Source organism: Sminthopsis crassicaudata, chromosome 1, assembly GCF_048593235.1.
Source record: "Sminthopsis crassicaudata isolate SCR6 chromosome 1, ASM4859323v1, whole genome shotgun sequence".
Taxonomy (NCBI): domain Eukaryota; kingdom Metazoa; phylum Chordata; class Mammalia; order Dasyuromorphia; family Dasyuridae; genus Sminthopsis; species Sminthopsis crassicaudata.
Window position 1 is genome coordinate 555519789 of NC_133617.1, and position 26425 is coordinate 555546213.

At 34.4% G+C, this 26425-nt stretch overlaps 1 protein-coding gene across 8 annotated transcripts in view; it reads left to right on the forward strand.

The window, feature by feature from the left end:
• The first annotated feature begins 1009 nt into the window (after positions 1–1009).
• The window catches only part of MCTP1 (multiple C2 and transmembrane domain containing 1), a 722542-nt gene continuing 697126 nt past the window's right edge, over positions 1010–26425 (forward strand). For 4 of the 8 annotated variants that reach the window (XM_074282067.1, XM_074282068.1, XM_074282071.1 and 1 more), the window contains exon 1: positions 1011–3138. In XM_074282067.1, coding sequence (XP_074138168.1) covers positions 2401–3138 — 738 coding nt within the window. In that variant the 5' untranslated portion in view covers positions 1011–2400. Of the gene's footprint in view, positions 3139–26425 lie in introns of all 8 variants that reach the window. The other 4 variants (XM_074282070.1, XM_074282074.1, XM_074282073.1 and 1 more) reach the window with 2 other exon arrangements.

A 26425-nucleotide genomic window follows, 5' to 3' on the forward strand; every position in this document is an offset into this window, starting at 1 on the left:
TGATGAAAGTAACTAACATGTACATAGAACTTTAAGGTTTCAAGTCATTTTACAAATGTCTTATTTGATTGTATTACCCTGGGAGGTAGGTACAATTCTCTTCATTTTAAAGATGAGGAAAACTGAAATGTATCAAGTTAAGTGACACAGTTATGTCTCAAGTTGTATATTTTAATGATAACTATAGCTAACAACTACAGAACTTTACGCCAGGCATTATGCTCACCTCTTTGCAGTCATTACCTCACTTAGTCATGTAAATGTCATTATCCTCATTTTACAAATGAAAAAACTAAGAATGACAGGAATCAAGTGACTTGCCCAGATCAGAGTGCTAATAAAAGTATGAGGTTGGAATTAAACTTAGGTTTTCCTAAGTCCTGGCTCTACTCTCCTTCAAATCCAATTGTATGAGACAAAGAGGTAATGACTTGAGGAAATCAAATGTAGTAGCAGGGGGAAAATTGTTTGTTTTTTTGAGGGGTTTTGTTTGTGTTTTTTGCTGAGGCAATGGGGTTAAGTGACTTGACCAGGGTCATACAGCTAGGAAGTATTAAGTATCTGAGGCCAAACTTGAACTCAGGTCCTCCTGACTTCAGGGCTGGTACTCTATCCACTGTTCCATTTAGCGGCCCCCTTTTTGTCTGTTTTGTTTTTCGACAGGGGGAGGAAGCAGCAAGAAGTTTTCATCAACAACCTGTTTCATCTTCACTGGAGGCATGTAACATTTAAATACATGTAAATCTCTATTATGGCAGTAAAGTGTCTTAGAAAGTGGGCCATCCTCCCCCCTTTTTGGCATCCTGGAAATAAATTAGGGCTGGAGATGGATAAAGGGAATAGTAACAGTCTAATAACAGCCACGAGGGAATGACTCCCAGCAAAGCAAGAAGGTTCCAGATATATTGAAGTCCTTCATTCACTAAGAGGATAGGACATTAGGGAAGTGATGACATGATATGCAAATGAATTGGATTTAAGTGAGAGAGGGTCGTGCAAGGTCTCTAGTCTTACTTTCTCCTCCAAAGCCATCTGGGTCCAGGATGTAGAACAGAAAGACTAAAGATGGCTCTGGATAAGTAGGCTTTAAGAAGGAGCATTCACCAAAGCCTTTCCCACCTTTCTTACAATGAAACAAATCAAATGTACCCACTTAAACAAATCCAAGAGAAATTCAATACGATCCTCAGGGTGGAAATAATGTAAAGCAGTTTACTCTTCAGATGCAGAATCTTTAAGTTTACAAATAGAATACCATGCCTAATCACACACATGGCATGTACATATGTTTCAGGACTCTAAGTGTCTAAATTCCAATCAGCTTCTCTGGTTCTTATGTCATCTTCCCAAAGAGGCTGTGAACTTCCTTAGAATTTTCAGGACTAAAGCTAAAAAATGCTGGGCAGCACAGACCTAAGAGCCAAGATTCTACAACTTGTAGTCCGTCCATATGCAAATACACATATTGGGCGGGGTGAGAATCAAGTCCAGACGCAACAGAAACAAACTTCTGGCCTTTGGCTCGGAGTGGGCATCCCAGAGAGGCAGCCGCTTCCTTTTCCGAATCACAGCCAAGCTGGCTAATTACTGAGGATTAACACACCGGAGCACTTAGAAGCGGCATCCTTCTTCTTCCTTCCTGCTTTTCCTGTGATCTTGAGGACCGTCATTTAACCAGTTGCCCGTCCTAAAAGAACTGCGTGGACCACGGCCGCTGGAGCCCCAAGCAAGGAAGGTATTTTACTACAACCCTTTGCAAGGTGACATCCTGGCTTCTGACCGCCCACTAGGAGAACGATGTCCCAGAGTGCTGCAAGGGAGCCGGTGGTGGCTCGCAGCATCTCCTAACTTTGGCTCCCTGAAGAGCTAGCTGTGCGCCTACCGGGTTTGGAGGTAACACCTGCCGCCGCCCGCACCTGCTACCCCAGTAGCCCCCGGTTGCGCCTGCTCCGGACGCCAGAACGCCGACGGCGCGGTCCCAAGAGCGTCAAGACTAGCCGGTCAAGGTCTGCTTTGCTGTCCCAGTGGCGAGCCAGTTACGAGAAAGGGAAGGAGGACAGGGAGCGACTGGGCCTGGGTGTCAAAGACTTCTGGACACGTCCGAAAGGGGGACCAGAAACTTTGAGTTGCCCAGGGCTTGGGTCTCGCCGCAGCTCCGATCAGCCTGAGGAGGAGGGGGAGCCGGGAGCGAAGTCCAGGAGCAGGAGCATCAGCGCAGCCAGCCCCGAGCCCTCCTCGGCGGCTGTGCTGAAGCGTCTGGGGGTTGCCGGGCTCTGCGGCTGCTGCTGTTGTTGCTGCGGCCCCCACCGCCGCCGCCGAGGGGCTCTAGGGGGAGGTGCAGACGGAGCCGGCGGCGGAGGAGGAAAAGGAGGAGGGGAGGGAAGGGAGAAGGGGAGGAGAATGGAGCCCCGGGCGGCGGCTGAGCCCGAGCCCCCGCCCGCTTCCTCCGCCTCCTCCTCCTTCCAGGCCCGGCTCTGGAAGAACTTGCAGCTGGGGGGCAGCAAGAGCAAGGGCGGCGGGGGCGGGCGAGCGGGGCCCGGCCCCGGGCCGGAGAACCGCACTGCGGGGACCCCCTCGCCCTCCCCGCCTCCGCCCGGGGGCAAGCGCGACGGGCTGGGAGGCAGCAGGTGGAGCGGCTTCAAAAAAAGGAAGCAGGTGCTGGACAGAGTCTTTTCCTCCTCCCAGCCCAATCTCTGCTGCTCCTCAGCCGAGCCCCTGGAACCGGGCAGCGGTGGCGGCGGCGCTGAGCAAGGTTCCGCCCTGCGCCGCCGAATCCGGGAGCATTTGCTCCCGGCTGGGAAGGGGTCCGCGGCCGCGGCCGCGGCCGGAGCGACGCCGCCTGGTGGCCGCTCCCCGGACTCAGCGCCCTCCTCCTCTGCCTCCTCACTCTCCTCCTCACCTCAGCCGCCCCCTCGGGGCGAGCGAGCAGGCGATGAGGGCTCCCAGCGGCGGGGCCCCGGAGCCCACCTGTCCCACCAGAAAAGCTCCTCTTTGCCTGGGACTGCCTGTCTGGAGCAACTTCTGGAACCGCCGCCACCGCCGCTGCCTCCTCCTCCTCAGCCCGCAGCCCCAGAGCAGGAACCAGCCCCATCCGAAACTGCGACCCCGGAGAAAGGCGAGAAACCAGGCAACGACCAGGTGAGTCGGGGACGTTCACGTCTGGGTGGGGTAGGGTATCAGTATTCTTCTGAAATTGAAGGAGTGAGAAGTTTCTCTTCCTTCTCAGGGAACCGGAGTTAAAATTGATGAGTTTCTTGTGAGGGGCAGATAGAAAAGTTACTGCTGCCCTGATAAAAGTCCAACAAGTGATAGAAACAAGGAGCAAACTGATGCCCTCTCCGTCCGTTTTCTGGGGATCTTTTCCGACACGATGTAGAAGGTCGGTCCTGTATTGCCTTTATTGCACGGATGACACTTGCCACCCGAAATCAATCTTTGACTGGCAAAAGTGAGGCTTTAGAAAAAGGAAATGTTACTCTTGGAAATAGGTATTAAAATGCCGGTGGGGTGCGTTCTTAGGTTTTCCTAGAGGCGCTAAGTTTTCGTTTGAAGCCACTACCAAGAAAAAGGGGCTAAAATCGGGGTGTTAGAGATTGTTATAAATGTGGTTCAGATGCTGTCAAACGACTTGCAACTTTGTTTCTTGCCCATTTACTCTTCTTCTCTTTCACTAGAAAATAAAACAAAAAAATCACAAAAACAACAATAACGAAACTGTTACCTAACAGGTGGATCCTTAGAGAGTCGGTTATCTTGAGGATACTTTTTCCAAGTTTATACAATAACATGCACGTTGTTTTTATCTCAATTTATCTTTTTAAGAATATCCCTTTGAAAAACGAACCGAATACATTTTTCTGACTGTTGGCCGGACATAAAGAGGACATTTTTATTTTATTTTACTTTTTGACACTTAAGGCACTTCTGCTTTTGGGAATGATTTTGGCAAGCAATCCTCTCGCTTTTTCTAAACCCCTAGAAGTGGGAGTGTTTTTTCCTTTCCAGCATTTCTTAGAGGGTTCTTAATGTGAGAAAAGGTTAAATATTTGAATGGTTTTTTTTAATGGTTTAGATACTTTTAGCAATTTAACTTATTTGAGCTTTATAGTTGCTGAAAAGTTAATGATGATATAAATCAAAACAATCATTAGACTGAGTTGGATTGTTTTGCTAAGTAAGACAGATGAGGAAATTTTTAGATTGAAAAGTTTTTTTTTCCTCCTTCATTAGGTGACTTGTTGGTTTTGGTTGAGTGCAAATAAATCCTATTGTTGAGCAAACTCTTAAATTTTCAGTAAACAAAAGGCTGCAAGTTTTATGTGGAGTTTTTTCCCCTCCTTTGAATACTATTGGAAAGTACCTTTAAGTATTATTTTCTGAATTCCCCATTTTGGATGAAAGATATGGGATAGAATTTGTGAACCATTCATTTCAAACTGTTGGGTGCTTTTTAGTCATAATTATAAAAAAACACACAAGAAACATATATATATATATATATATATATATATGTATGTCCACATATATAATAACATTTGTAATAATGCTAATTTTTAGAGGGATTTTGAGGACAGGGCAGGGGAAAAATCCTAACTTTCAGAATTTTGGCAGGGCAGTACTGGATATAAACATTGGAATAATATAACTAATGAATTTCTAGACGTCAAATTAGAGGAGTATAACTCCATTTTAAAAATGTACTTATTTTTGTGTAAAAATGTGGAAAATAATTAAATGTGCTTTAATGTTAAGACTGATCCATGGATATTTGAAATTTTTAAACCATAGGTCATCATTAAAACTTTTCAAACTCCCTCATGCTGGAAATTAGAAAGTGTCTTTGGTTCAAAATAGCTTTCAATACTTTTAAAACTAAGTTAAATCAGTAATTCAATATCAAATATTATTATAAATTCACATTCTTGAGGGCAATCATAAATTTGAAAAGAAGAATTTTACTCAAGCTGTCCTAATGGACTTTTGTTTTCTTTTGTAGAAAATTTTATTTCTATCTCTCTGAGTTTTTCTTAAAGTTATAATATCAGATCAAAAACTAGATGTTTGTTTTCTTTGTAGATATATTATTTTGGTTATTAACTGCTAAGCCAGATTATTGATTTCATATCAACATAAACTTTTAAAAACAAATTACTATCTTTAAGAAAAGTGAAAAAAACCCTGATATTGATCTTCATTTTCATTAATAACTATTTTAAAATGAATATATATCCAATTATTCAATAGAACTTTTGAATATATTCAAAAGAATATTCAGTAGAACAATTGACTATTCTCTTCAATAGAATTCTTCATGGAGAAGAGCTACTAGCTAATTAGAAATAGAAAGTTTTGCTCTTACCTGAGAAAGAACCTTCAAAATTAATATAAGTGGTCTACTATAAAATGCACTCAGGAAGAAGCTTGTTGACCCATGGGATCCAGCTTATTTTGCAAAGATGTTTATAATTTTTAAAGTATGTTTCTGCATTTTACTATTTTATTTCCTAACCACCTTTCCTCTCTGACCTCTCTGACCTTTGTTAATCCCATTTTCCATATTTAAAAGCAATCCCCCAAAATATTTACTGCAAAACCCCCCCACAAACTACAAAATATTAATAATAGGTTCTTTTTCCATTCTTCCTTAATGTCTTCCATCCATAATGCCCAGGAGTGGAAGAAACTGATCAGAATCACTTACTAGAGATAGAAAGATCCTGTCCTTAGTAGTCTAAACACTAGTATGTTCACCTTTGTTCTATGTTCCATTTAACAAAGGTGCCACAGAAGCCACTCTGAAACTGGATTTGCCCTCCATCATTTACAAATTTTTAAAACATGACATGAATACTTAATGATTTTTTTAAAATGAGATGAATGCTTGCGACTTGTACAAAAAAAGTACTACACAAAACCTGACCATCATCTACTCCATTTTTCCAGCCCCAAATAGACATGGTTGAATTCCATCTTGTTTCCTTTAGGTATTTGGAGTTGCATCCCTACTAACTTGTCACTTTAGGTGCTTTCATAGGCCACACTGATACTGGATTTGCCCTCCATCTTTTACAAGTTTTAAAAACATGACATGAATACTTAATGACTTTTTAAAAATGAGATGAATGCTTATGACTTGTACAAAAAAAGTACTACACAAAATCTGACCATCATATACTCCCTTTTCCCAACCCCAAGTATAGACATGGTGAACTCCTTCGTGTTTCATCTAAGTATTTGGAATTGCAATGGTCACTCATCCCTACTAACTTGTCACTTTAAATAAGCCATAGTTGGGAAATGGCAGAGAAATTAGGGTTATGGGGAGAATCCAAATGTCCTGGAAGCTTCCCCAATTTCTTCCCCATTCAATTAATCTTGGAGAAGGCAGATCTCATATATTTACATTTTATTTAGAAATCATAATGTGATAATATGTGTTAAGTTCTTTAAGGTTTGCAAAGTAGAGTATATATGTGTGTGCATATATAGAAAGAGACACATGTATTATTGTTATTATTAATTGTAAATTAGAAACATAAAAATTAGGAAAAGTGAAAACTATTTTGTGAAGGTAATCATAATAGCCAAGAAATAATTTTTTCAGAGACAGAAAATGTGTACAAAAATATTGCAATTTTTTTCCTTCTCTTATTCTTAGTTTGGATTAGACATTAACAATCTCTCTACTCCAACACATACTGTTCTTATGATTCTGGATGAAGATATTTGTGAAAAAAAATCAGTTTTGGATTGCTAGGGAAAGATATTTGGGAGAGATCCATGTACAAATAAAATAGAATGAAGTGGCTAGCATCCATGAATGTCTTTCTTGGTATCTGCATTTCAGGAGTTTGCTTAGCCAAAAGTAACTTTTTAAACATGTAGACATTGTCTTTACCATATTTAGTTCCAAGTTGGTAAGGCATATTTATAATTTAAAATTCCCCGCTTTAAAAAAATGAAATATCTTTTCCTCTATTGAATTAATTTCACATGTCAAGGCCATATTGTCATACCAGATGCATTTTTCCCCTTCCCAACTATGTTGGGAATGATCAAGTTTTCAACTTATGTTGCATATTAAATGTTAATTTTTATGCATACTCTTTTATAGATGGTAACTAAGGTATATTTCCTTAGAATATGAAAGCCCAGTGATTTAAGATTGGATTATTCCATGAAGAATGTTTTCTATTTAGGATACTATCCAAAGGTTAAAATGTTTGAGCATAATTAGGGATTTATTATTTTTTAAAAATAGCTTATTAAAATGCTTTTCATAAAAAAAGAATAAAGTTTATGAAAGAGGATAAGTCAATTGCTTGTCTTATACTAAGGCAGTTTTAATGATTATTTAAAAGGAATTTAAAAGTCTTTATATATTGGAATGAAATTAAGGAGTACATATCAATTGGTACTCAGTGATGAGTACCAATCTTATCTTAAGCTATAAGTATTTAAAAAATAATCCCACTTTGTTGCCTGAGATTTCAAAGGAAATTTGAAAAAAGATATATTTGGGTTAATAAAAATTCACATTGTTGTTTTGGATTAGTTATTTTCACTGGGGTTTTCCCCCAGATTTTTTATATAATTTATTTCAGTGCAGGAAATTTCTCAAAACCTGGAAAGCTATATAGTCTGTACCTATTTTGTCAAGTAGTTTTTTTATATATTAGTAACTGAAACAACAACAAAATAAAATCAAGAAAAAATAAGATCTTTTGAATGTAAACACAACCATATATAATTAGAAATAGTAGTTTCCAGTGTCATAGTAAGTATGGATGAATCATAAGAGATTTTGGAGCATAGTAAATAAGCAGGTAAATAAGGGGGAATAACATAGGAAATATAGGCTTAGTCAGTTCTGAAGAAATTTAGGTACCTTTAAAATCAGAATGTTTTTCTTTAGCTTTAACCTGCTTTAGTTTTTTTTTTTTAATTACTGTATTTGTATTAATGGCAGAACAAATGGTAAAATGCAATTAACCTTGCATTAAATTGTGATGCCTTTAGGGAACAGAGGGTACTTTATGTAAATTTCATAATAATATCATTACCATTGTTGAAAATGTCTTTAATGGGGCATTCAAGGATTCTATAGTCTAGTGCCATCCTCCTTTATAGTTTCTTCTATATGGCCCTGAACATAGCTTCCCATTTTCAAGATTCTCTCCATCCCTAATACTTATTTCTGTTTTTAAAATTCCTATCTTTATTCAAGATAACTCAACTATAACTATCACTATGAAGGCTTCCTTTCCTGACTTCCATTGTAGGCAGTGATGCTGCTTTATGTGTAGCTTTGTACCTTTATCTTGTACTATTTTTACTGTAGTTTTTTTTGTGTATGAGTTGTGCCACCTTAACTGGTTTGTAAGTTTCAGGGACAATTTCTTATTGATATTTTAAAGTTCCTCTGTGCCAACCAGTGCCTAGAACATGTTGTTCAGTCGTGTCTGATTGTTGTAATCCCATTTGGGATTTTCTTGGCAAAGATACTAGAATGGTTTGCTATATCCTTCTCCAGACAGATGCGGAAACTGAGGTAAACACAATTAAGTAATTTCTCCAGGTTACACTGCCAATAAGGTTTTAAAGTTGAATTTAAATTAAGGTCTTTCTATTTTCAGGTTCAACATTCTATACACTATACTACCTAGCTTCAGAACATAATCAGTATTTAATAGATAAGAGTTGAAATGAATATAGGTGAGCAACACCTTCTCTGCAATTTATAGTCTTAGATATGTCTAGAAGTTTTAGAAATTAAGTGGATTATCTGCATCCAGAAAAAAGAAGAAGACTAAATGTAAATCAACATATGCTACGTTCACTTCTTTTTTCTGTTTTTTTTTTCTCCCCCATGATTTTTCCCCTTTTACTCTGATTTTTCTCTTCCAACATGATTCATAAAGCAATGTGTATTAAAAATAAATTAACTTACAGAAAAAGAAATTAAGTGGCTTGCACAGTATTTGAAAACAACCATTATCTATCATGGGCAAGACTTGAACTCAACTTTTTATAGTTGTAAGGCTATTTCTATATCTACTCCTCTTTAAATATCATAGGATTATAGCTACGAAGCTAGAGAGTTGGATATTATGTGTGGTTAAACCACAGATGAAGAAACTGGCCCAGAAAAGTTAAATAACTTATTCAAAATCTCACAGATACTAAGAGAAGAGAGATTTGATCTCCTCTAAGAAACAGTAATAGTAGGAGCCAATGTTATTATTTTGTCCATTTTTGATTTGTCAGAGAGTTCAATGCTTGTTTAAGTGGGTTGAAGCTTCTGTTGCTTACATGCAGATCAGTTGATGATCAAACTGTACACAGACTAAAATAGCTGCTACATCTGGAGTCTTTTCCTGTCTGTTCAGATATAGTTGATGTCCTTTTTTTTTTTTTTTTTTTTTTTGATGTCCTTTAGTTGTTGCCATAGTTGATGCCTTCTGATTCTCTTCTCAAAGTAATTATAATATACAAATCTGAGACTTCTGGGCCCTCCCACAAGACTTTTGCCACCTATTATTTTGCTGCCTCTCCCAATGATCTTTTTTGTGTTAAAATCATGAAGTACTAATGCAATTTGAAGGATCTTGTCAAGGTCCTTAATATCAATAGTAAATATTGATTCTTTTCTTGTGATTCATTGAAGGAGAACAAGGCATCATGCTTCATGAAGTTAAAGGTTAATGCTGTGTATTTGATAGTCAGTTTTCTTCAGTATAAATAATCAATGTACATTTCTGAGCAAATGATGATTATCAAATTACATTTTTGGCAAGGATCAGAGTGTGATTTCATCAGTGTGAAGAAACTCCTGGCATGAAGACTCCCTCTACTGATGGAGATCAACAATTCACCTATAACTTAAGTCTTAATGGGTTGCTTTTGGCACAGAGGTCAAGTGACTTCCTTTTTTTTTGGGTGATATAACCAGTATTTTTGTCAAAGGAAGGACCTGAATCGGGGTTTTATCTACTACTTGATAATGCTTCCTAAATTATTTATCATATATTAAAGGAAAGCAACATAAGGTAAATTTTTAATGAGATTTGCAGGTTTACAAGATATGTGGTTAATTAACATACTATCATGTTTCTTCTTATCTACTGTTATTTTAAAGAACACCTCTTGAGTCTATAATGGTTGGGAAGATGAATAGTTCAAGATAAACTTTTAGGAAGAAAATGTTACCTTAACATGATTTTAAATAGAAATCTTGATTATGAAGTATTACTTCTTTGTCTTAGTGTGATGGGTTAATATGGTTGAATGCAATCTTTCTTTATGGCATCTCTATATACATTAATAGTTATGGTATGCTTGTATATAAATGAATATGTAGAGGGTATAGTATACTGACCTTTAGAGTTGTTTTGATACTTTTTAAAAGAAAGTTTCTTACTTCAGAATGATTTTTTAAAAATGCTATAAAATCTTTAACAGTAAGATTTTAATTCTTTTAAGATTCTTTACAATCATTATATATACACTAAAATAATCTATACAGTATATAGGATCAGTTAGATGGCTTTTTATTTCCTTCTAAATACGAGTTCTTTTGATTAGAAAATATAATTCTAGGTAATAGTTTCCTTTATATTTTTAATTATTTTATTTTTGATAAAATTCTAGATGTAATCAACATTGAAAAGTGTATATTATATTTGAAATTGAAAATTATATTTTCATATGAGGCCGAAAATCTTATATAATGCTTTAATGTGCCTCAGTTTCTTCAATGAAGAAAATAGATATTATTTTAAATTTGAAAACTATGTCAACATATGAAGTTAAAAATCTTGTATATTGTTTTGATGTACCTCAATGACTCCAATGATAACCATAGCATCCACTTAATAAGATTGTTGAGGATCAAATGAGATTGTGTTTTAAAGCACATCATAAACTTTAAATTGTTAAAGATGGAATATTATTGCTTATGTTGGAACATTTTTTGTGTGGAAATTTGGGAAAATATTTTGCACATATCTGTCTCTAGTTAATTCAATTAAACAAATATTTATTAATAATATACTATTACAAAAAATGCTGGACATTCGCAAAACAAAAAAAGATAAAATACAGACCGTATTCTCATGGGGAAAGAAACATGAATGTTTCTTTGATGCTAGGGAGAATATGATAAGTAGTGCAAGAATGAAGTAGAAATAAAAGATTACAAGAAATTTAAGTTGATTGAGATGATCTTCACCAAGAGGACAAAGTATGAGAAAGGTTTAACTTGTGAAGGACAATAGTATGAGATAAGGAAAGGGATTGGTTCTTGATTCCTGGATTAGGAGTTACTACTATATTTAGAAGCATTAAGGAATCCATGAATTTTTTTTTTTTTTTTAACTTTTATCTGAGTAGTACATTAGGACAAGAACTCAATCTCAGTCTAAGATAGGCAGACTTTTCCCTCTGTTCCTTCTGTCCCATTTCTTCTTTTGGCAAGTTCTTCATAGAACTTCAACTTTGATTAGAACCTAGACCAGAGTTTCTTAAACTTTTTTCCACTTGAAGCCTCTTTTTGCCCAAGAAATATTTTGTGATCTCATTTGAATCTGAATTGATGTGTTTCTGGCAGTGTTTGTGCATGCCATAAGTTGCAGTGAAATTTTGCCATGAAATAGGGACAAATGCTGCCAGAAATACCTCAGATTCATTACATGTTTGATTTTTGAATTAATTTTTGGTCACTGCATTAATATATTTTTTATTATTACCAAATTTTTCACAATGTCCCCAGTTGGTTACATGAATGTAACTTTAAGAAACTTCAACCTACAAAGTATGTGTACAGACAATTTTCAGATGAAGAAATTAAAGCCATTTATAGTGATATGAAAAACATTCTAGTTCACTATTGATTAAAGAAATGCAAAAACAACTCTGAGGTACTACTTCATATCTCTCAGATTTGCTAAAAAATCAGAAAAAGAAAATGATAAATGGTGGAGGGGACACTAATGCGCTATTGGTGAAATTATGAACTGATCCAAACTTTTTGGACAGTGATTTGGAACTATACCCATCAAGAAATGGCTGTATAAGTTGTGGTATATGAATGTTTTCTTTCTGTCCAGAGAGCATGTGTCTCCCTCTGGTAGTCTTTTGGCAAGACTCCAAAATCTCTATCATTGGTCTCAAGATCTCAAAAGTGATGAAAACAGGAATCAGCTCTAATCTGATTAAGGAACAGACTAATGGCTGGAGTTTCAGGGATTTTTATACTTTTATATATGCTTTTATACTTCTTGCAAAAGTTATTTATCACATACTTTGGTAGTTTGCTTCCAAGTTACTGATAAAATAGTTGATCCTTGCTGATGTTTTTTCATTAGTAGTGTGTTAAATCAAAGAGTCTACATGTTTATCATTTTTTTAAAAATACATGTTTATGGCATCATACTACACAAATGTTTATCTTATAGAAAAAACAACTTACTCAAAATAATTCTATCAAAGGGCCACTCAAGACATCTCAATCACAAGGTTAAAAGAAAATGGAAAATAAGTTCTTATTAAGGTAATGAAATTTATTCTCATTATAGAAGATTACAAGTTTGTGTGTCTCAGAAAATGATGGTTCCATTAAAAAATGATAAAGGGTTTGAGGTGGGTAGTGATGCCTTTAGTTTTGGTCTTTTTAAATTGGAAAAACTGATAGGATATTCATATATTTTAAGGTTCTCAAATTTTTTGTGTCATGAATTCTTTTGGCAATCTGGTAAGATCTATGAACCTCTTCTTGAAATAATATTTTTAAATATATGAAGGAAAATGCAATGGATTATAAAAGAAATCATATTAAATACAATTATCAAAATATTAAAAAAAAGAAATTAAGCCATGGATTCCAGGTTAAGAATTCCTGAGTCACTAAGATATTTATCAGACATTGGAAAATATGGATTTAGGGAAAGATTAGGTATGGAAAGTCATTGACATCTAAACAATGAGAATAGATGAGATCAACAGAGGAGGTATATAGAAAGGGAGAAGTGGATCAAGGATAGAAGGTGGGAGACAGACCTGTAAGCTCTTTTCCATATCTGAAACATAAGAAATGCTTATTAAATAAATGCTTGCTGGTTGATTGAAAAGGACAAAGCCGTTTTGGAGCCAGAAAGGAACAGAAAGATAAGTGGGAGATCATGAAAATATAGTATGATGGATCCCAGGGGAGGAGAGAGTAGCTACAAATAATCTTTCAATGACTGTCAAATTTTTGTTTCTTAAATTTCCTATCTGTCAAATTGTAATCCATTATTTGGTTTTTAGGTTTTTTACAATTTTATATATGTGTGTTGTAGGTGACAAGAAGTTGTCAGGGATAGTGAACATACTGGGTAACAGAATAAAAAAAAAATCTCAACAGCTAGAACATTGGACTGAATTGAATAGGGACAAATATAAAGTCTGATGCTTGGGCTAAAAAAAAAAAAAAATCGGCTTCCCAAGTACAAAATGGAGGAGGCACAACTTGAACACGTTTTTTTTTTTTTTTGTTTTGTTTTGTTTTGTTTTTTTCTGAAAAAGATCCAGAGGTTTTATTTGATGGCAAACTCAATATGAGTCAACAATGTGACATGGTGGCCAAGGAAACAAATATAATTTGTTATATTTTTTTCCTTGTCAGATAATATCTCGGGTATTATGTTCTTTTTTCATACTCCACATTTGAAATAGTCTTCTTAAGTTCAGAAGGAAGAAGCAGTAGTAATGGTTGAAAATCCCAAAGAAAATTTAGACTTCATGTAAAGAAAACTTCCTAACAATTAGAGAACCATTTTCATATGGTACAGTCTGCCTCCAATAATAATTCAAGCAATGGCAGGGTGACTTCCTAATAAATTGTAAAAGAGACCTTTGGTTGTTAATATCACAAAATTGTTCAGTGGATTAACTGTTTAGAAATGAGTTTTCTAATGAAATTATTATTATTATTATGAAATTGTTATTGTTGCATCATCTTAATTTGGATAATGATGTCTTCCTTCCCTATCCTTAACACATTAATTTTTAAAAAATACTGATGGGTATATTTGATCCTGACCTTTGGGCTTAGCCCATTGGTGTTTTGCTAAATATTTAATAATCAGTTCTTGGTGGAGAGAGTATATGTACACATATGTATTATATTTTAAAGAAAGATAAAGAAATTGAAGTCTGAGATATTAACTTGCCCAAGGTCACACAGGTAGTAAGATTCCAAGGTAGAATTTGAACCTAGGTCTTTGAAGTCTGGTACTAGTTCTCTTGCTAATGCCTTTTAGAGGCAGGTGATGTTGAAGTCAATAGAGCCCAGGACTAGAAGTCACTAAGATCTGAGTTCAAATCTTGTCTTAGACTCTTATTAGCTGTTTGAGACTGGACAAATCACTTAACCTCAGTTTCCTCAACTATATAATATTGCTAATAATTGCACCTATATCATAGAGTTTTTTGTTTTGTTTTGTTTTTGCTGAGGCAATGGGGGTTAAGTGACTTGTACACAGTCACACAGCTAGGAAGTGTTAAGTGTCTAAGATCACATTTGAATTCAAGTCTTCCTGACTTCGTAGAGTTGTTTTAAAGATCAATTGAGATAGTATCTGTAAAAGTTCATAGCATAGCGCCCACGTATCATAAGTGCTGTATAAAGTCTTAATCTCTTCCCTTTGCTCTTATACTTCCCCCTTTTAATTTTTCTCTGAGGAAATTTTAATATGGTTTTGTTTCAATGCTTATCTATATATATCTATCAATAATATATTATGGCTTATTTTACCTTAGGAGTGGTAATGATATGAAGCATAATGCTTCAGGTTTACAAAATGCTTTCATCACAATAGCTTTATGAGATGAATTATTACAAGAAGAATTGTCCCCTTTGGAAGATGGGAAAACTGAGGTTCATAGATAGTACCTGTGTAGTGTTATAGGAGAAATATCTTCTTTTTGAGTTGATGTGGTAGGTAATGGAAGCCAAAATTGTTCTGTCCTAACTCAGAAGTTTTAGAGATTAAACCCAAGTTTTATTATGCATAAGGACAGGTTCTGTTTTTTGTTTTTGTTTTTTTTTTTTAGGAAAATAACTCCAAAAGAAGATTAGGATTTTATTACAAGCTTTTGTAAAAAAAAGTTATGTCAGAGACACAGAGGACTAATTATTTTACAGTTTTCAATCTTACAGTTTATTGTAGGCTTTATAAAAAGATTCATAATACCAAGCTTCCTTTAATGTCATAAAAGTTGAATAAACTTAAGCAGAGTCATAATCTCATATCCCCTAGGAAAACAAACCTAGTTAAACAGACTTTACAGGTAAACTAAGTCAGATTACAAATTAAACATAGTTTGCAAAGTCCTACACTTTACAGAATCAAAAGATTATATTTTAAAGAAATCACAATGGGATAATTGAGAGGAAGGGATTTACATGTCACAAAAACTTGGCATTAGAGAAATTCTTCCACAAATAAAATATTTTTGGGAGGTTTTAAAGATGCTGTATTTCAGTCTTCCTTTTGGTTTCTTATCTCCAGAATGTCAAATGTCTTCTCTTTTAACAGGTTTTGGTCAAGTCACGTAAGGTTAATAGCAAGATTAACAAGTAACAAGATATATTTTAGTTAACCAACAGTTACAGGAGGAATGACCCTGACTATTGAATAATAAAATTAATAAAAATAAATTAAAAATTCCTATAACAGTAGGAAATGTCATCTACCAGTTAAAGAGCTACACTGTTTGGCAAATCTTCACATGATAATCTCTCCACAAAACAGTCTGTCAGAAGATGGGATTTGCTGATTCCCCTTCTAAATTCTGCCCCTCCCTTTTTTCTGTTCATGCATTCTGCTTCTTCTGGATGATTCCCCTTTTCTTGCTTCTGTTCTTTTCCCATCTGTCACAGATGTTGTTTCTCATTATCTCTATATTACTCCTTCTGCTCACTACTGACTTCTGGCTTCTTTTCTTTTTGCTTTTTCCTGTACTCTTTAGGCTTCCTTTGCTCTTTTTTTTTTTTCTTTAGTTATTGTAGTCAGTGTGGGTAGTACTAGTATTCATAAGTCTTAGTTATCATAATATAGTCCTGGAGGTAATCCTGGGCACAGATCTTCTATTTAAAGACTGATCCACTTAAGTTTAAGAGGAAGAGAAACAAGTCATGAATTTGGGGGTCATCATAATTCACAAGAGCCAGGTAGGGGGTACTAGTGCATAGAGCACCAAGCTTAAAGTCAGGAAAAACTGAGTTCACATATGGTTTCAGACACCATAGCTCAGGGTAAATCATGTAACCCTATTTTCCTTTGTTACTCATCTGTAAAATGAGCTGGAGAAAGAAATGGCAAACCATTCCAATATCTTTGCCAAAAAAAACCCTTAAATCGTGTCTTAAAGAGTAAGACTTGACATGATTTACAATGAAACATCAAGAACTTAATTCAAAAAGACCATTCACATCACAGGTTCCCAATCTAAGATCCTTAAACTTACATCAGGTCTATGAATACATTTCAAAGGGCCTGTGAACATGTGTGGAAGAAAAAAATTATATCCTTATTTTCATTAATTTCTAACTGAAATTTAAGATTTCTTTCTGTTGTGAAGAAAATAATTTTTTATGAAAACAAATCATCATTCAGAGAAAAAGTCCATAGGCTCCATCAGATTGCCAAATGAATTCATGACACAAAAAGATGATTTATACAAAGGTGAAGGATTATAATCTGTATTGATAAAGGGATTACCCACAATAATATGGATCCTCAAATTATTAAACTCTATCTACAAAGAATAAAAGGCTTCTCCACCCCACATTTGGTAAATCAATTGCTCGTAGCTTCCTATTTTGACTTCTTATCAATTTGATTTTTTAAATTTATTTTTCAACAATACTGATGTTTGAAGGCTTGAATCTAGGTTTCTGAGTTTACTGTAGTGGAGAAGTTGAGGGAGCTAGAATATAGAATTCTCAATAACCAAGGTGTTTATTTTATAATCTTCTCTCTATACTTTTCTTTGAAAGATTAGATTCTGATTAAAATGAGCAGAATGGAGCAAAAGTTGTGGCAACACATATGTTTGTGTTAATCAATTAAATGCCAGACAAAATGAAAATAAAAATTTCTATGGTGCAAGCATTTCTATAATACCTTATGTTAGAGAGTAGCCAATGTCAAGGAGAATATTTACTTTGAAAAAAAATTAAAATCAAGGGATACAATTTGGATATTTTCAGTCTTATCATGGTAGTATGATTCAAATGTATTAAAATAAACATTATCTTTGAGTTGTGAAGGTGATCTATGCATGGCAATTGATCAACTTTTGGAAACTGCAAGCATGTGTTTTTTATAAGTAGAAAATATGTTTTTCTCATCTGTGAGACAAATCTGTTTCTCCATCTTTTTTTGAGATGGGAAATAGCAATGCAAAATATTCAAAATAGTTGTAAAATTTTATCTATACACAAAAGACGCATTTAGATAATATTTTAACTCTCTCATTACAAGTACAAATATATATTTAAAACATTACAAATCCAAATATTTTTTGTGTCTTGAAGAAATAATGTTCTTAAAGTTTACAGTATACTTCATATGTAGTCAGTAATCTGATCTTCATATTACCTCTCCCAATTTAGAGATGAGGAAGTAGTGTGTCATTGTGGATAGGTATTTAGGTTTGGAGTCAAGAAACCATTTTCAAGTTCTCACATTTACCAGCTGAGTGATCATGGATCACTTAACTTCTCAATGTTTCAGTGACTTCTGTAACTATATATTGCAGATATTTATGAGATATTGGAAGGAATTTCCATGTGGGGAATTCCCCGCATTAAAAAATGAGGGCTTGCAACCCCAACCAAACTATTTTTTTTTTTTTTAGGTATCAAGGATTTATTTTTTTTTATTATATATATATATTTTTTATATTATTCCTTGTATTCATTTTTCCAAATTATCCCCCCCTCCCTCTATTCCCTCCCCCCCGATGACAGGCAATCCCATACATTTTACATGTGTTACAATATAGTCTAGGTACAATACATGTGTGTGAATATCATTTTCTTGTTGCATAATAAACATTAGATTCCGAAGGTACATGCAACCTGGGCAGACAGATATTAGTGCTAACAATTTTCATTCCCCTCCCAGTGTTTCTTCTCTGGGTGTAGCTACCTCTGTCCATCATTGATCAACTGGAAGTGAGTTGGTTTTTCTTTATGTTGAAGATTTCCACTTCCATCAGAATACATCCTCATACAGTATTGTTGTTGAAGTGTACAGTGATCTTCTGGTTCTGCTCATTTCACTCAGCATCAGTTGATTTAAGTCTCTCCAGGCCTCTCTGTATTCCTCCTGCTGGTCATTTCTTACAGAGCAATAATATCCCATAACTTTCATATACCCAACCATTCTCCAACTGATGGACATCCATTCATCTTCCAGTTTCTAGCTACAACAAAAAGAGCTGCCACAAACATTTTGGCACATATATGTCTCTTTCCGCTCTTTAGTATTTCTTTGGGATATAATCCCAGTAGTAGCGCTGCTGGGTCAAAGGGTATGCACAGTTTGATAACTTTTTGGGCATAATTCCAGATTGCTCTCCAGAATGGCTGGATTCTTTCACAACTCCACCAACAATGTATTAGTGTCCCAGTTTTCCCACATCCCCTCCAACATTCATCATTATTTGTTCCTGTCATCTTAGCCAATCTGACAGGTGTGTAGTGGTATCTCAGAGTTGTCTTAATTTGCATTTCTCTGATCAGTAGTGATTTGGAACACTTTCATATGAGTGGAAATAGTTTCAATTTCATCATCTGAAAATTGGCTGTTCATATCCTTTGACCATTTATCAATTGAAGAATGGTTCGGTTTCTTATAAATTAGGCTCAGTTCTCTATATATTTTGGAAATGAGACCTTTGTCAGAACCTTTGTTTTTAAAAATATTTTCCCAATTTGTTACTTCCCTTCTAATCTTGTTTGCATTAGTATTATTTGTACAGAAACTTTTTAGTTTGATGTAATCAAAATCTTCTATTTTGTGATCAATAATGATCTCTAGTTCTCCTCTGGTCATAAATTCCTTCCTCCTCCACAAGTCTGAGAGGTAGACTATCCTCTGTTCCTCTAATCTATTTATTATCTCACTCTTTATGCCTAAATCATGTACCCATTTTTATCTTATCTTGGTATATGGTGTTAAGTGTCGATCCATATCTAATTTCTGCCATATTAATTTCCAGTTTTCCCAACAGTTTTTTCCGAATAATGAATTTTTATCCCTAATGTTGGTATCTTTGGGTTTGTCAAAGATTAGGTTGCTATATATGTATCCTTTTTTGTCCTTTGTATCTAATCTGTTCCACTGATCTACCAGTCTATTTCTTAGCCAATACCAAATCCAACCAAACTATTAAACAAACAGATGATGAACTTCAGTGTCCTCACATTACTTGCCCTATGGTTAGACACCTACTAAATATTAGAGATATAATGTGAATTTAGATCTTGGTTGATTTCAATATCTGCTGATTCCAAACAACAACACTCAATAAGATGCCATGCTGCTTCTCTGGGGGAGGGGGGAAAGAATACTAAGGTCTTAGAAAGTTTTTTGGTGTCTGAAATTTCTAAGATGCTGAAATAGCTTTAATCAATATGTGATTCTCTCTTTTATTTGGGGAATTATTGACAATCTTAGCATCATTCTTATGTGCCAGAGGTGAGTCAACTTAGCTTATTCTCCAATGAGAGACTCAAAGTGTGTTTTCAGCTCTATCACTTAGTTTTTGGCTTTATATCTGTGCTAACTAAAGCTTTAAAATTTCTTTGTTCTTTCTGTGCAGCTCTTGTTTGTTGCTCCAACTTAATAGTCCATTCTTTAACCTCAGGTTTTAACTTTAAGTCTTAAGGGATAATGGCAGTCCATACAGCAAGAGCAATGAGATCTTTACTTGCTAGAAAAACCAGAAGAGTGACATCCTTTGTCCGGATTGTCCAAGTACAAGTGTATTTATTTTATATATACACACATATATACCTATGTATCTATATATTTATCAGTATAATCTTTTTCTTTTGAGTTTTTACCAGAAAAAGGCATTTATATATTAACTTTTGTCTATAAATATGTATATTTTGTATGATCTCAAATTATTATATTGGATTGTCACCCAAGAAAATCCACTTAGTTCTTGCCATATCATATTAATTTTTAGCCTTATTTCCCTTCTTATTATCATGTGGATTAGAGAACAGGTAGAGACAATTAAAGAAAAAGAAATAAAGATTTTTTTTTCCTATTTGTTGGTAGTTTTTATGGCCATTTTTTTTTTGTCAGAAAGAGGTTTTAATTGTGATTCAAGGTTTTGGAATTTTCCTGTTTGATAACGATTCATAGCACAAGCAAATATCCACACAAATTTTAATGTTTTCAAACATACTCCTGAAAAAAAAAATAAGAAAACATGGTCTTAGTTTAGAATCACAGAATCTTAGCATTGTAATGGATCTCAAATGTCAGATAATCCCACCCACACATGAGCAGGAATCCCAGTGACAATATTTCTAATAAATTGTACTCACTCTTCCTTTTGCTCCCACCTCCTAGGGGATTAATCTGTTATCTCACATTCAGAGACATTCATGCAATTTTAAAACTCTTCCTTGGGATGGACCTTTTTGCTTAATGAATAAGGGAAGATTCACTTTATCTAGCCTATTCCAGCCCATATTCCCTCTGTAACTTGAATCCCCTTCTACAATACTATACTTCTGATTCTGTCAAAGCTTTTCATCTCTTGCTCTAGAAATGATAATCAGATAAAAATACCAGGGCTTCTGGAAAAAGCTTAACAGTCAATTGCTTTGTGGTTCCACTCAGCATCCCATGACTTCCCACACCTGAATTCCCATCCTTAGCCACCACTTTCCTATATATTTGGTTTTGTCCATTAAAATGTAAGTGTCTTGAAGTCAGGGACCATCTAATTTTCATATTTATATTATCAGCATCCAGCATAGAGCCTTTATAGGTACACCATTAAAATAAACATATTAATCAATTAATTAATTAGCTAGGTAATTAATTAAATAGTTCTAGTGATGGAGAATTCACTGTCTTCCAAGACAACTCTTCCTACTTTGGATAGCTCTAATTGTCAGACATTTTTTCTGTATATCTTGCAGAAATTTGTTATTCTATAATACCTACTAATCACTTGGTTTTAGTTTTGATTTCTGGGACCATACAAGACACATGTAATTGTCTTACATGTAACCATACTTTAAATATATGAAAAGAGATGTTATATCTTTTGTTAAACTTATTTTCTCCAGGCTAAATATCCCTAATTTTTTGAAGTGAGATTCCTATAACTTGGTTTCTAGTTTTCTTGACATGCTAGTTAATGTTTTCCCTAAAATGCACTCGTAACCAAATAATACTCTAGTTGTCTAATCTTGGCTGACTAGAGTGAGATTATCTTTTCTCTTATTTTGAATCTTGTGCAACTATTAATTAATCAATTAATTAATATTGCTTTTTCAGTTACCTTGTCACAGTGATTCATGGAGCTTTAATAAAATGACAGTTATTTTGCATAAATCCTTGACTCCAGGTCTGGAACTCTATCCACTATGCCATCTAGCTTCCTATTTAAACTTGATGGCTATGTAATATAAATATATATTACATACATGTACATATATACATATGTAATATATATAGTACATATAATAATATTATTATCTGAGTCAGTAACAAAAATTATGAAGAGAATAGGGCCAAGGACAGAACTATGTTGCTTACTTACATCACATTGACATTATCCCCTTAATGATAATGATCTACCCAAATACCATAATACAGCATAAACCTTAAAGCTCCCCATTCCCCCCACAAAGATATAATGAGAATCATGAGAAGATGGCATACTAGCAATCAAATATGCAACTACATCTGTAGCATTCTCCTATTCTGATTTGCCAATGCTGCCAAAAAAAAGTAAGATTAGTATGGCATAATTTGTTCTTGAGTAATTAGTTCAGGTTTATAGTGATCACTAATTCATAAGTACCTGGGTTTATTATAATTATAAATTACTCTTTTTTTTTGCTTTACCAACTTCCTTTTATAAAACAAATGCAATTCTAATATCTAGACTAAGAATGGGGGATTATAAATCAATGAATATCAGTTCAAAAATTGTAAATGAAATTCATCTAAGAAGCTCTGCCATTTCTGTTGATTACAAAATAATATCTGGAGCCAATACCATATGTGAGGCAGTTTTGAAAACCCCAACTGAAATGGGATATGTGTGTGTGTGTGTGTGTGTGTGTGTGTGTGTGTGTGTGTGTGTGTGTTTTAATGATCTGAATGAATCCCAGGACTGAAAGGTTTTTTTTTTTTTTTTTTTTTTTTTTTTTTTTTACAAAATTATACAATTAAATAATAGGATAAGTTAATTTAGGAAAAGTATAATTTTATTTGTAAGCAGCATTTAAAAAAGGCAACATAGCTATTTTACAAACTAAAATGCATTTTTAAGGATGTGTTGGTTTTCCTTAAAATTTAATCAGCTCTATAGTGCTGCCTAATGGGTCTCTTCTTTCTGCCTCTTCCATGATATTTGCCAGATATTAAGGAGAACATTGAATTCTTATTGTTACCCCCCTCAGAACAATGGTAATAATATGATGTTGATTTTTTGGTTGAGGTTGTTTCTCAATGATACAATGATAATGCTGAAGTTCTCCCTATATGGAGTCACAGTGTTTTTCAGAGTTATTTAAAAAACCATGTATTATCACAATTAATTCTTATAACAACATGGTAAGATAAGAGACTTAGGAGACTTAGAGGGATTGCAATTTGTCCAGAGTTGTTATTAAAATCTCGTTTATTCATTTTAGTCATATCTATTTCTTTGTGACCCTTTCTGGAAATTTCTTGTTAAGGATACAGGAGTGGTTTGCCATTTCCTCCTTTAGTTCATTTTACAGATAAGGAGTTTAAGGAAAACATAGTTAGGTGACTTGCCCAGGGTCACACAGCTTGTAAGTATCTGAGGCTAGATTTGAACTCAGGAAGATCAATCTTCCTGATTCCAGGCCATGTTCTTGCCACCTAGCTGTAAGGTCACACAACTAATAAGACTCTAAGGCAGAATTTAAACTCAGGTTTCCCTGACTCCAAGTCTAGTACCCAATCTACTATACAATTGTATTTCTTTAGTCTTTATACTTTATTACATGTAATAGTTAGCAATTAGTAACTTTATTATTTTTATCTGTTTTCTGTGATGCGTGCATTTATTTGTACGTATTATAAGAAACTCCAAGATTTTGACCAACCATTCCTTTCTAGTGAATCTTGAAGGCAGAATTTAAATCAGTGCCCTTTTATTCCACTGTTATTCATCATTCCACAGCCTTTCCCTATGTGACTTAAATAATTTAACCAAATTAAATTAAATCAAAAGCATTTATTAAATGCTTACTATATGCCATGAATTATGCTAAATTCAGAGTTTAAAAAGAAAGTTTTCCCCAGTCTGCCCCCCCAAAAAACACAAAGCAACCCATAACAGTTTCTGTTTTCAAGATGGTTGCAATGGGGAGAAAACATGCAAATGTTTGTCTTTGTATCCTCAGTAAGATTCCCTAGTACTTAGGTATTTAATTAATGAGGTTAACTGATTAGCATAATATATATATATATATATATACATATATATGTATATATATATGTACCACATAAGTTACATATTATTTAATATCCTAGGCTAACCAGTTTTCTGAAGTATTGTCACAATTTACTTAGATTTAGAAATTATTACTCTTATTTAATTTAGGTGGTGAAATGGATATAGCACTGGGGCTGGAATCAGGAAGTCTTATCTTTCTCAGTTCAATCTGGCTTCAGATACTGACTTTGCTATGTGACTCTGGGCAAGTCACTTAACCCTATTTTTCTCAGTTTCCTCATCTATAAAATGAGCTGGACAAGAAAATGACTACCCACTATTTTTGCTTAAAAAAAACTCCTAATGAGATAATAAAGCAAGGGACACAACCAAACAATTCCATTTTTTACTAAATTATCATTATTGAATTGAATTATTGAATATATCTGACCACTTTGGGGCATAGCAGTAGTTGCCAGGAATTTATTCACAGTGGACTGAACTTTCTCCCTTCTTTCAAGGAAATAGCAATTCTGTAAATGGACACCTAAAAGTCAATTTATTTTCCCCAGGGTAATCTATTCCCTATTTCCCAATCTGGGGGTTGAGAGAAATGTTGGAAGCCTATTAAGGTAGGAATAATGCACTACATTATATTATATAATTGCATTATTACATAGTAAATGAAAAAAAATTATAAGTTTTACAATTTATTGAAGCAGATGGAAGGTTTGTGATAATAGCATCATCTTCTATGTATGTGTATGTATTCACATAGTTTAATTTCAACTTAGTGTTACAGTATATAATAACTGGCTTTGTCAAAAGAGTAAAGACAAATAGAAACAAGAGAATTAATTTTCTTGGAACTGGTTTTAGCTAAAGGAAAGGGTAAGCCTTTATTGAATTAAAATTTTCTGATTGATAAGTAGTAATCATTTTTTAGTTAATACTTGACTCACATAAATATCCATTTTAATTATAATCATGATATAGTTTATTGAATTATTCCCTTAATCCTTTCAAGTTTAGGTGTCACAATGACTATTACCTACCATTAATATTTATAAACTTGGCTTTTCCCTACATTGAAATTATGAATAATGCAGATAGAAAATATAAAGAATTTACAAAGAAAGTAGAAAGAGTTGATCTGTTCACACATTTCATGAATGATATGGTGAGATGACACATTTAGAGTGACAAGAACCCAATTTGAAATGGAGGGAAAAATCTTTTTTAAAATAAGCACAGAAAGAGGGTGAATAAATGACTGAATGAGGAATGAATGAATTTTGGCCAAGATAGCCTTCTGTTTGACTATGCAAGTACAAAATTAATTTGTTGAAAACTTAAGACTGTGTCTGACATTTTCTTTCTCAAAAACTATCCTTCCATGATAATTTTTTTCTTTTGTATGATATTTTATTGGTAGTATTCCATTTTTTAGATTCATCTTACTCTTTCTGTCTCTGCCATGAAATTAAAGTTTCAACAGCTTCAGTATTGGACTGGCTTGCGGACATTTTGTATTTTAAAGCTGTTTTTCTTTCTAGGTCAAAACATGTCCCTGTAAACATCAAAGCTTTGACAAATCTTTTGTTTGTTGATCCTAGAAATTTATTGTAGCAAATTTTGCTTTAAATAAAGAGTACTAGCCTGTACTAGCCTTAGAGAAGGAGCCCTGGGTTCTAAATTGTTGCCATAAACTTTTCTATTATCTGTGACAAATCATTTCTTTGGGGCTTTTGAACTATATGCAAAACAGGATCAATCAATCAACCAACCATAAGGCATTTATTAAGTTCTTACTATGAATTGTAAAGCACAATATCAGTCTTTAGAGTTACAAAGACAAAAACACAAGTCTTTACTATAAGGGTTTTTATATTAAAGAAGGGGAAAGGAACAAACACTTATTAAGAGCCAACTATTTGCAGGGCATGCATTATGCATGTACTAATGAAGTTTATATTTTTGACTTTGAATAAAGTAGGAAAAAGAAACTTTTTGAAGGTAAAGTCTCTATAAGCAGGAATTAATGGATTTTTAGGGGCAGTTAGGAGGTGTAGTGGATAGAGTACCAGGAAGACTCAAGTCAAGATTCACTTTGAATATTTACTAGCTGTGTGACCCTGAGCAAGTCACTAACCCCTGTTTGCTTCAGTTTCCTCATTTGTAAAATAAACTGGAGAAGGAAATGGTAAACCACTTCAGTATCTTTGCCAAGAAAACCCCAGAAGGGATCCTGAGGAGTTAGATATAACTGAAACGACTGAACAACAACAACAGATTACATTGTTTTTCCCAAAAATTATTTTGCTAACATAATGCAGAGTGCCAAGTGGTTTCTTTTAGATATTTGCTCTATTGCATCAAACATGTACATGTATAAGTAGATAAAAATAAATGTTAAGTGATATAGAGTAATTTTTTTCATAGGCTGTGGGACTATACTAATGGAAGGGGAGAGAGTCAGGGAGAAGATCTTGAAAGATCACATGTTGAAAGTCGTGCTTGAGTTGAAATCTGATCATTTTTTTCTCATTTAGCCATTTTAATCTCTTTTCCAAGTTAAACATTTTCAGTTTTTTATCACTGAATATATTGGACCATATTATTGTCCTTTCTAAAATGTGTTTCGGAGAATTATAGCCACTATTTTAGAACTGATTTGATCAGGGTAAAGTGAAGAGAATTAAAACCT